General features: G+C 38.5%; 1 protein-coding gene across 2 annotated transcripts in view; it reads left to right on the top strand.

Annotated features, from left to right (window-relative positions):
• DPYD (dihydropyrimidine dehydrogenase) overlaps positions 1 to 12,616 on the top strand; it is a 332,297-nt gene that overhangs the window by 261,588 nt on the left and 58,093 nt on the right. For both annotated transcript variants that reach the window (XM_066555445.1, XM_066555446.1), the window contains exon 19: positions 8,165 to 8,307. In XM_066555445.1, the coding sequence (XP_066411542.1) occupies positions 8,165 to 8,307 (143 nt within the window). The remainder of the gene's footprint in view (positions 1 to 8,164; positions 8,308 to 12,616) is intronic.

The following is a 12,616-nucleotide window of genomic DNA, read 5'->3' as shown; positions in this document are numbered from 1 at the left end:
CCCATCCAGCCCTCAGGATGAACAGCTCTAGGTTTTGCTCTTGATCACATAAATCTTTGTCTGCCCAGAAGCTTTTGTGTCAGAGTCAGAAACAGCAAAGTGAAATTCTCAAAGGGCCCCATGCTTTGCTTCTTTTCCCAACCCTACCCTGGCAGCTGTAGCCTGCTTCCCAAATATCTCAGAAGACTCTGGTATGGCACTTATTTCCAAATGATGACACAGCCCACCAGCTTACAGGCACATGCAGATCCCCACGAACAGTCAAGGTAGGTAGTTTCCATTTATTGCTGGGAGGAAAAAAAGTGTCAAGTAACTTCCTACTCATCCTATGGCAAGCAGAGTAGGGCTGTGTGCTTCAGCTACCTTAGGTATAGCTATCAGTTCTCCTACTCTTGGTTGTGTGAGTCTTGAGAAATGGGAAGTGTTGAAATAAATGGCTATGATACACATAGTGTTGAAATAAACATTTATTTTAACACATTGTATGTGATGAGCCATTTATTTTAACACTTTTCACTTGAAGTGTTGAAATAACAGGTTTTATCAGGGGACGTGTCATCCACTGTTTTATGTATATGTGAATATGGAAATACATCTACTGAGTGTGCATGTATATATATACTCACACAGATTATACGGATATGTAATAATACTGTGGTAGATATGTATGTAGACACTAATGCACAGGCAAATACAGTGTTTTCTACTCAAATTGAGTCTTTTGTTTCACAAACATTTGTGTTTGTGACGTGTTTTTAATATAGCTATGTATCTATAAATAGATCTAAGTATATTGGTACATAAAATTGTTTATTACTACATATAGCAACTGGATGAGATAGATAAAATAGAGAGATAGACAATAAAATGGATAAACCTCAAAATAGGACAATGATTAACTTGAGTTATGTAAAGCAAGAAAGAAATACTTTATCTGAGCTTTCTAGTTGTCTAGGCCTGGTTTCTTTTGTCTGCCATTGTTTCTAAAGTTCTGCATCCCTTTCTGTGATGGACTTCTTAGGCAAGTGGTTATTAAACAGGACAAGGTATGAGTCAGGTTTTGTAAATGGCCTGAAAAGTTGTTGTACTGCATTTTTCAGTAATTTTGGCTTTTTAAATGCAGTGTAGGAACCTCAATTCCCTGCTCAGCAGGCAGTCATGTCTCTTCCAGTGTGTCCTTACTTGTACTAAATTGCCTTTTTGCAGTTAGAATTATGTATGTGCTAAAGCACTGGCACAGCCATGTGGGCACACACACCCCTCCTGGTTCCAGGGTCGTGTTGACCGGGGTGGTTGTTATGGAGGTTAAAACCAGCTCAAACAAAGGTAGCACTGCCGAGGCTGACAGAGGCAAGGCTGCCTTTGAACAAATCTGTAAACAGCCAGAACCATTTCTACCACACTTCAGGTTAAATGTCAGTCTCTGCATTGGAATAAAAGGGCAGCAAGCCCTACCCCGTGATAAAGTGAACTACTCACGCTTTTGAGGGGAAAGATTCAGCAGGAACTCATTTGTCCCTTTGAGATGGCTGCAGTGATCTCGTCTGGTAACTGGGCAATATTTTCTAAATGGTTGTTGGCTCTTATGCTGGTCTATTCACATGTCCTTGTCCTTGTATTTCGTCAGGAGCTTACCCTGGCTATTAGCACTATTTTATTACCTTTTCATTGCTGTTGTATCATTGTTTGTTTTATTGATTGGCACTGGCACTCTCTGGGTAGCAGGCAGGGTTTGTCTGGCCAGGGGAGGGTTGCAGTGCAGGAGGTGCCAGGCCTCCTGCAGCAGCACCAGCCCCAGCACGCTGGAGCAGCTGACTCGGGCTGGGCAGCAAGAGCAAGGCAGTCAAGGCAAAGAAAGGGCTTCCTGAGCCACCCAAAGAACATGGAAAGCGTTCTGTCAGACGATTTCCAGCTCCAACTCAAACCAAACTAAAAGCCATGAGTGAAATTAAATAATGAACGTGTGATGAATTGCAACAGAAAATGCTTTGCTAGGTTTCATGCTGACGACCAGAAGTATCGACTTTTTGTGAATCTGTAGTTTTCAGTGAGAGAATGGCTTTGTTAGGAAATGTTTAACCACTTCTTGCAGCATTCACAAAACAATTTGTATCTGTCCTCTTGGTTTTTCCTACTGAAGTTTGATATGAGTGAAAATTCCCCCAGGTCTCCATGGATAAATAATATTTACAGATAAGAAAAATTTAATTTTCCCCTCTCTCTTTCTCTGATTCTAGCCTTTTTTTAATTGAGAGAATTCTCTGATGAGTACTAAACATTTATTGAATGAGAGCTCTGGTGATTTTCTGAATTTTTAGCTGAAAGAGCATAAATAACCATTTGTATTAATTAAAAATGGTAAAATTAAATCCTAAAAAGGACACTGATTTTTCTCTGTGATTATGGAAGTTCAAGGGTTTTTTTTTCTATTTGAGTACAAATTTTTTTAAAGGAAATATGAAGCAAAATTATTGCCTCTTTTTTCCATTCAGAGGTTTGATTCAATTCTGTCTGTATCACAAATAGAATCACATCTGATGTAAGCTTTGAAATTAAGAGGAAGGGTCAGTGGTCATCAGAAGAACTATTGACACACTGTCAGTATATCAAGGAAGTCATGATATGCTGACAAAAATCCTGTCAGTTGATAGGGTATCAAGAGTCTGCTATAGCAGAGTTAGATAGAAGTTCCTTCAAATCTGCAGGATCATTAACTTTATTCTGAAGTCTTGTGACAAAGTCCTGATTTCTCTGTAGTCAGCAGAACCTTTCCTATTGAATTGGTAGAGTTGGTGCATTGCCCATCGCAACTTTTGAACAACATGAAACCTTGAGTAGCCATTAGTTTGATGGTGCAGGCTGACTTGATGTAGAGATGTTCCATAAAAGGACTGTTCCCTTGAATTCTCCATTGGCACATGAATAACTAAAATTTTCAGTTGGAAATAGCTGGAGCCTGAGTAAATGGTACGTTATTGTTAGTGATTTTGGCAAATGCTGTTAATGAGTAATAATGGACTGAAGGACTGACCAGGCAGGGAAACAGGGAGAGGTGAGAAGAGTCATCTCTGGATCCTCAGAAGTGCTGGGCTGTGCAACATTTAAGCTGTGGCAAGGTCCATCCTGCTCTTGCTTTCTGGGAACTCCCTGTATTTTTTGCTGCACTAAATATTGTGTGTCCCATTTGCAGCTCTCATAACAACTGTGGATAGTCTTTGTCTCTAAACACGTCTGTTCACTGGGTTTTCTTCTGCATATAAATGCATTCTCTGGTCATTTTGAAGGATGTGTCTGCTACACTGTTTCATTAAGCTGCCGCGTTATCAGGTAATTGTTTAAACATAATGCCATAGCACTATCAAAAGGAAAGGTGAACTAATGGCATTTGCAAATGTCAGGGATTATCTTAACACTTTTATTATAGTTTATAAAAAGTAGGTTCAGGGCATTCCATGGCAATTATTTCCACAGAAATTGGTTATTTAAATAAATTGCTAATTATCTGGATATGACAGTATTGAAAACCCTGCTAATGAGTTATTTGATAAGTGTAGCTTATGGTGGCCACCTACAGGTGGCAGAAAGAAAGAGCGAGCAGAGTGATTGCAGTCGGAAGGAATGTGAGGGAAATGGTTTGTGTGTAACCTGCAGGTTTCCCTGGACTGTTTGCAAATGCAGATTATGTAAAGTACTTTGATTGCCAGTATAGACAGCATATACACTATGCAGAAAATGTCTTAACAAAGAATTATGTTTTCTGGGCTTTTTCCCTGATCTCCAAACTTTCTTACCTACTTACTTTCCAAAGCATTGGATCGATATCTATGATGACTGAACTTTTCCAGACCATTTTCCTTGAATAATGCTTTTCATCCAAGCTTATTATTTGCTGCCATTACGTTATTTTTTCATTAGCATGATTAATTTTAACAGTCTGGGATATAACCATGTCAGTTTTCTTCCAAGAAGGTATCTACAGATGGAGGAAAGGTGTTGTTGCTTAGATTTGGGGGTTTACATTTTTTTGAAGCACAGACTTTAGCAATGACTAAATAGTAAAAATCATGTATCAGTTGCTTCTTCTTTGTAATATTCAGGCTCAGTGGTTTAAATCTCAAATTTGTAATATAATATAATGCAAATTAAAAAATAATTTTACTTGAAAATGCAGAGTGGGGAGAATTGACCCAAATTCATTTTTATTCTATCTAGTATCCATAGAAACAAATATTTGGTTTGGCTTGATATACAATCCAAAGACATGAAGGTTTGCTTTCCTTTAAAATCTGTTTCTCTTGTTCATAGAGTGTTTGATAAAGACCACTGAGACTGTTTCAAGATTCAGTCTCAGTGGTACCAGTCTGAATTGACTCTGTTGGCTGTTTTTTTATGGACTAGGATCATCTTTACTTAAAGGCCTCATTAGAGCTACCTCATATACGCATTGAAAACTATAAACTATCAAATTGCTCCAATATATTGCAAGTGAGAATGTAGCCCAGTATTCAAGACATTTGAGATTATTTTTCTTTCATTGCTGGATCACTGGGATCAGAAGATCTGAATTGTGTCTGCTAGGAATTCCCAAACCTACTGGGTGCTTGAAACTTAACACCACTTTCTTCTTCCTGAAGAAAGTTTGGCTCTCAAGCCTCAATCTAGTGAACATTTTTGGTGTTTGACAAGATCAAGTCCTCTCAGGACTCCTAGTAATTATGAAGTCATAATAAAACATGTGTGTTGTGGCATTGGGAAGGGGTGTTTTACTCCCTAAGGAAAAACAAACAAATAAGCAGGTGTATTATCTTTCATCAGTTTGTCATCAGCCTGCTATCCTCAGTGGACAAGAGCAGCTCTGCCTACCTGTGCTGATGAGGGAGAGACATTTGCTTGATGTATGTTCTGCTTCTCCTTCATGTTGTGTTTTCACTATTGGATTTCTTCCACTGATAGTCTGGAAATTCTTATTTTTTATAAAACAAAGCAAACCAATAGAGAAAGCCAAAGCTCTGTGTTTTAAGGCAAGGAAAAGGTCAGGGACTTTCCCATCTTAAACTTTTTTAATTGTTTGTGTCTTTCCATAATAGCAAATATTTGTTCCATAATTAATGAGACCTGAAAGAGTAGCTTTCAACAGAGAGTAGCATGTCATCTCCATGAGGTATTTTTCTGTCTTTCATTTTTATATCTCACTCCCCTGTCTGAGGTCTTGATAAATGGACTTTGTTTATTAAATCTCATTATTTTACAGCAAGGTAAATGATAGCCACATCTAGCATCTGGTAGCAGCTGTAGCACTTCTATCAGGAGAGTACCATATCAGCAGTTTCCTCAGCTACGGGTGCTTAACTAGTGGAATTACAGATCCCAACGTGTCAAACTATGTGGTAGATGCTTATCTTTTAGTATGTGAGCTGTCTTTCAAATGCATGCTGGATTTGGATCTCAGCTTCTTAAATACCATTGGATTTATCAGAAAACGTTCTGCAAATTCCCACTATTACTAACAGATCTTTTAAAAGTTGGCATTAAATCTCCTTAATTTCAACCTTTTAAAAACTCCTTCTCCACAAATCTCTATAATGGAATTTATTACCTTCCTACATACTTGTATGAAGATGCAGGAACATAGAGATTGTTAGTCAAATTGAGTGTTCATTACTTTTTATTTTTTTTTTAGATTTGCCTTCTTTTTTAATAGCTTGGCATTACCATTGTTTCTGTTGTCTGTATCGGTTTTTTCTTTAATCTGGTGGGTTGTTTCACCATTTCATTAGGCAGTCGAATCTCTATCACAAGCAAATCACATTTTATTCCAGCCCAGCAGCTTTTGTTACAGAGGGGGAAGCTTCTGAACTGTTGATGAAAAAATGTAAGGGAGAACAGCTTCAGCTTATGTTGTGCTTGTTCCATATGAGTAGACTCATAAAAAAAATGCTGGGATAAATGGTGAGACCTTAGTGAACCCTCTGATTGTCATTACATCCATTTATTTACTCTCATCAGAAGCACTTCTGAAATGTTTTTAAATTCATTTGGGTGAATTATAAATGAATGGAATACTTTTGCAATCATACCAATTTATCACTAATTTACTAATCACCAAATGTAAGTAATAACTCATATTATAAATATCAAATTCAGCTAGTACTAAGAAGTACCTGTGTTCCATAATAAATTCTAAGTCTCATTGCTAATTCTGCTAGACTTTGTTGAATCATACGCTTGATTTCTTTGGGCTGAATGAAAGCTTTTCTGATTACCTATTGTGCTGAAACCTTAAATAAGCTGACATTTGGTCATTTTCCTGAACTGACCACTGTACAGAGACAGTCATTTAAGTGAGAAGGGGGCTAATTATATTCTGGAAATATTTTCTTGTGGAACTCTTTGCTACAAGGTATCTTTAAGGCCAAGGGTCTACAAGCCTTTAAAACCCATTGAAAGCAAATTCTTAAGAGTTGTATTGGGGTTAGAAGTATATAAACCTTCATGCCTCAAAGCAGATTGGGAAGAAATTTCCCTGTAGCCACATGATTTCAGAGTTACCAGTGTCTGTATTTATTCATCTTTCTAAAAAACAGCTACCTCATCACACTGAGATTCTGGAGCTGTGTTAGGCTGAAAGCAATGTAGCAAGTCTGATGCTTACTTCTAGCTTCAATTTCAAAAACTGAATATTTGAAGAATTTCCTGAACTACTGTTTTTTATGAGATTACTTTCAGTGGTTTTGGCTGTGTAGTGTATGTTTTGGCCTGTATGCCTTCCAAAAGACTTTATTTATAAATCTGTCAGAGCAAACAGCATAGTTTCCTTTTTTTTTTTTTTTCTCAAGCATATCTCTAAGACTGGACCATGAATTATGTCATAATATTTGCCCTTTGGACACTTAGCAGTCAGCTTCTTTTAAAGAATTGTTCTGTTCCTTTCAAACACATTACATGAAATCCTGACCAAACAATGGGAAATAGTCCCTAGTGTCCTAGGGAAAGTTCCTGCTCACCTCCAGATCCTTTCTGTCATCTGTTCTGTTGGGATCTTAGATTCTTTAAAGCAGTTTTGGTGAGATTTCACATTTTTATCTACCAGGCTCTAGTTTTCCTGAAAACATATCAATAGTGCATCTTGGGTTAGGCTGTGCTTTTCATGTGCATAAAGTTTAGTTGCTGTTAACTCATGCAGTACTGAGGGGGAAAAACAACCTGACAGCCACAGCCGTACAGGTCCTCTGGGAGTGATGTGTCCTCTCTTCCACTATTGCCCAGTGATGGCATCAAATTATCCTAAAGCTTCTCTAAATTAAGTAGAAATTTTAATAATGTGGAGGTTATCTAGAGAAATACCAACTCACCTCAAAAATAACTGGAAGTGTCATCTATCTATGCTGTCCATCATTTAATGAGCAGCATCTGTAGGCATATTTTTAATACTTGCATACCATCAGTAGAATGTAGTCAAAACAAATGCACTGCAGACACAGTGTAATAAGAGTTTAATCATAATCCTCTAAATATAGCAGGGAATTGTCTGACTCAACCTCTGTGTACCATTTGAAATATGAGCTCCAGTTTTGGAGATATTGCCATAAATGAATATACTTTTTTCTTTTGAGAACTTGACTATCATATTAATTGTTAGAGAGGGCTTACTTAAAGAATTTTCTTAATCTACAGACATGCAGAAGGGGAAACAAATAAAATATTAAATGTCAAGTGCGGTGAAATGGCACTTTTAAACAATTTTTAGGTGAACATAAATAAATGAGATGTTTGCTCTTAGTTGGACAGCATTTAGGTTCAAAAAATCAACCCGATTCTTTATGTAGAAACATAGATCTCTTTTTCTACAGTGTACTGTATGGTAAAGTATTGCTTCCTGTCTCAGACATTGTTAGTCTTTGTTTTGAGCATCAGCTAAAATGGTCAAGCTAGCTTTGCATTGTTCATCCAAATGTTCTGCCATTTTCTGTATTCAGCCACGTGCATAAATTGCTGAACAAGCATTGATACCACTTGCAACCCACTTGGTGTCAGTTTATAAATGAATCTAACCTCTGCACCTCGGAGTAGATGTTAGTTCCTGATGTTGCTGTAGCATGAGGGATGTGCAGGTTCCACCAGGGCCAGTTGGGATGTTGCTAACGGGGTGTCCTGGTTTCTGCAGGAAATGCTATCCGGCCCATCGCCCTGCGCGCAGTGTCCGCCATCGCCCGGGCTCTCCCAGGATTTCCCATCTTGGCCACTGGAGGCATCGATTCTGCTGAGGCTGGGCTTCAGTTTCTGCACAGTGGGGCTTCTGTCCTGCAGGTACTGCTTCTTTCTTTAAAATGTTAACGTTCAAGTAGCTGTGATTAAGATTGTAATGTGGCTTCCTTTCAGACATTCAGATAGTGTGGAGTTTCTACCATTGAAAAGAATTTTCATGTTTCTCACTTCATGCTACTTGCTAAGAAACATTCATTTCACATGGAGGTGGGGGAGGAGTTGCCAGAAGAGAACTCTGGGTGTTCCAATACCAATCTGGGAAAAAGCTAACCATGTGTTTGTTAGTACTTATTATCTCTAGCTTAAATGATTTAAAATTTAAACATCTCTCTCTCTTGTCATACAAACCAGGTTGACACGAAGTTTAGCTCGACCTATCTGTTCTTCCTGTATTCTCAGTTTTTCTTTTCTGCAAAGAGCCTTCTCAAGGTGAGAGGGCATCCAAAGAGCACTATGTTGGTCTCTCAGGGAGCCACTCTAAAGTAACTTTGGTTTATGAGGCATCTGTGTCCCTCAGGGATGTTCATTGGAACAGGAGTTGTAGCACTGCACCCACTGCTGAGGTGCTGGTGTTGCACTGGACTGAGGTGTCAGCTGCATTCAGCAGCCAGGCTGTTTGCATTGCCTGAGGGCTGGTTTTAGCTGCTGGCCACACTGGAATGGTTGGTGTGTCCCTGGCACAGTAGGAAGCCTTGGTGGCCTCATATTACAGGCCACCAGGAAATTGGCCGAAAATCAGCCCCTTACCTCTGCCAGGCATGTCAGGGCACCATTGCAGCATGCATGTTAGACTGGCTGAGGAGCAGGTGGTCTTTATGTCCCATTGTTCCATTGTATATTGTTACATTCTGGTAGATGTTCATCCCCTTTATCTGTGGGTCCCACCATAGACAACAGCAGCTGTGGAGCCTGTGAATATCGGCTTTGTGTCACTCCATGGGATGACTAGAGTGGTTTCATTCCCACAATTCACTTTGACATTGAAATTAGATTCAGTGTGACCATCTTTTTTACACAGCTACAGTGACTGCTGCGATTAGTCATTTGTTTGCTGTTTCACCAAAAAAAAAAAAAAAGCCAGCTCAATATTTTGGTCTGGTTGGTTTTTTAATGCACATCAAAGCTAGCATCTCTGGGAGCTCAAGCAGAAGGCTGTTCCTTTTTTATCAACTTGCTATGTTCCTTGGATTTATTAATACCATTTCCTTTTTTGTTTCAGTTGTATTAAAGTGATTCAAACTTTTCTTTTTCATGGGCAGATAAGAGATTGGCCTTTTGTACACAATTGTCTGAGAGCTTCTTCCATATAAATATTAAGTAATGGTGCAAATTGCAGGGCAGCATTTGTCTACCAAAAAAAATTAGGATTGGCAAGGATTGTTTTTAGTGCTCTAGATGCATTTAATTTGTTATTGCTAGTAGAGCTGCACTTTCAATGACTTTGTCTGCAGCAATGTTACATGATCTGAATTACACAGAATGAAATTATTTTCTGTTCTATGTCTGCTGTATCTGTTTCTGGATGACTAAAAATCAAGGGGTTTAATGTCCCTTTTGCACTTCTATTTTATATAGATTGTGTAGCTGTTTTTTCTTTATTCTTTTCCTTTCCTGTTGATTTATCCCAATGGTAATGGGAAATTCTGAAATATAATTTCATGCAGACATCCCAGTCAGTGCTTGAGAGAAAGACTATTTGATTTACAAGACATTAATTATTGTTTTCTTTTTAGTAGTAATCAAATTCTCTGAAACTGGCTTCCACAAATGACTTGGATCTATAGAGATCTTTTGCCCTATACAGAACAATTTCTCTTTTCAACAAATTTTTCCCAGAGATGCTGAAAAAAGTCTGATTTTTTTCTTAGGTTTCACCAGTTTAACTTAAGTCATCTCTAGAACTTATTTTAAACTCCTCTGGATCAAAAATATCCTCAGTTTGAATGATTTATTTCTGTTTCACTAAAGTAGGGAAGTAGTTTAAACTGATCTCAGATAAATAGATTGTAAAGTGGCTGTGTAGGTAAGGATCTGAACTAGTTCAATTGCATCCATTTTAAAATAAACCTTTAGTAAGCTTCATGCTAGATTGTGAATACAGGCCATACGTCTTTCCCTTACGATGGGAAGGACAGATGGAAGGGAGAAGGAAATGAGTAATCGCTATGGAAAGTCGTTAAAGAAATGCACTTACTGGGACTGGACTGAAACATATTTGCTTCTCAGATGAGATACATTGTAATAGAAAAAGACAGCCTCATCTTCACAGGTCGCCTTTGGACCCTAATTAGGATAATAAGAATCATTTCCATTGTTTTCCTTCTAAACAAGGTCATACAAATAGCCAGCTGATATTCTTTTCCCTGAACCCCAATCTCACACATGTCCTTGGTATCAAATGCCCAACTTGCTCCTTCAGCAGCCACAACCTCTGTTGCCTACAGCTTTGACATTCACTTCTGCTTTCTCAGTACTGACATACAGAGTGAGTACAGAATTTGTAGATAACATCAAATAAAGAGATCTACTGAATGATTCAGTATTTAAGATGCACTGCATAGCAAGTCCCTGAGTTAAGCAGGTAGGAGGTGGGACTGTAGTGGGGGAATTCTGTATGTGTGTGATAGCCTTATCTAAAGTATCTGCTTTGGATGCTGTTGGAGGTGGTTCTGAAGAGACACTCAGACTGACACACCACTGCACATTTTGTGATCTGACTTCACATTTCCAAAGCCATGAGGATGCCTTATGACTGATCCAGAGGCAGGAAGAAGGCAGCCTGGGCTTTGGCAGTGATGGAGCAGCCTCTGTGCTCAGCTGTGCCAAACAGGCACGGGGGCTTAAAACTGGGCTGTGTCATTGCTCTCACCACCCTGTTACCCAGCAGTGCTTGAGAAGGGCAGGGGCTGCCAGATCATCCAGCATTCCACATGGTCCCATACTGCAGAGCAGCTCAGGCTGTACTGATCTGTCCATGGAGCCCAGCTTGAGAGCCTGGGACAGCAGCTCTTGCTTGGCCACTGGGCTTCCCTTCCTTGTGTCCCAACAAGTCCTGTGCCTTCTCTGCCATGGCAGCAGGACATTGATGGCCTAGGATAATAAGGAGGCCTTGTGTGAGTTGATTTAACTGCAATGTAGCATATCTGTTAGAGGAAAGGTTTATGAATAATAAATGTTCTTCCATTAAAAGCAAGATCAGGTTTTCCTCTTCAGATATTTCACCTGCAATCAGTTCTCCATTATTTTTTCCAATTGCTTTTATTTTTAAAACACGGGGATTTATTTTCCATTTGTAAAATCATCAGACACAGGAATGCAAGTCAGGAGCCAGGTGGTAAGCCATATTTTGCTGTATGCCATAACCACCTCAAGTGGTATTAAGCAGGTATATTAGGAAATGATGGGGGGAGAGAGTTTCAGTAATCAAAATATGTCCTATCCCCTCCTTTAGAAGATGGAGGACAACATCTTATTGTTGTTCACAAAAAGGTTTGGATGTAAGGGATTTTGCAGCAGGTATGGAAAACAAACTAGGTTATTGTAGTCAGTAGTAGCTGGGCTGAAGATTTTAGATAGCAATTCAACAGAGCATTCTTCCCCTTTATGGACTTCAGAAACACTTGCAAAAAGACCCCACTTGTGTTTTAAGTTCTCCTTAAAGATGCTGAAACATTTCATTCATTCTTCAGCTGAATCCATGGCACCATAGTTTTTTAACGTACCTGAACCTACCAACGCTTTTCAGTACGGGCATGAAAATTAAAAAAAAAAAAAAAAAACCAAGAATTTTAATATGGAGATAATCCTGCACTCATTGTATACCAGGAGCTCCAGAAATATCTAGAAAGCACCTTTCTGTGATACCTGTCATTATTACAATTTTCCAGTGAGGCTGAGGTATTTTATTTGTAATTTAAATAGGCTTTTTTTTAAGCCCCAATTTATCAAAATTAGACGTATATCAAAAATTTTTTGCATGTTTTGCAACATTTATGTGATTTACCATGTCACACTGATGGTTTGTTAGATTTTTGCAAGGTTTTGAAAGAGACATACTTTTTTTAAAGTCATCTTGCTGCAGGAAATTAAAATGGGAAACAATTATAGAAAATTCCAGTGGAAAGAGAAAATGCATTATGGAAAAAGCAATAAAAGCATAAAAATATTAAAGTAAAAATCACTTCACAGTAGCCTGTATGATTCAATTGTAGATCAATATTGTGTAGTTAATGCATTAGCAGTAGAACATTAATTTGCAATTACAGCAGGTGATCTGATCCTCTGTGTTCTGTCCATTGACATAAATGACCTTTTGTTGAAAGAGATTCTGTAGTCATTATTTCTAGCAGAT

This window comes from Molothrus aeneus, chromosome 9, assembly GCF_037042795.1.
Source record: "Molothrus aeneus isolate 106 chromosome 9, BPBGC_Maene_1.0, whole genome shotgun sequence".
Classification (NCBI taxonomy): Eukaryota; Metazoa; Chordata; class Aves; order Passeriformes; family Icteridae; genus Molothrus; species Molothrus aeneus.
The sequence above is the reverse complement of the archived record's forward strand: the minus strand, read 5'-3'. Positions and strand labels throughout refer to the sequence as shown.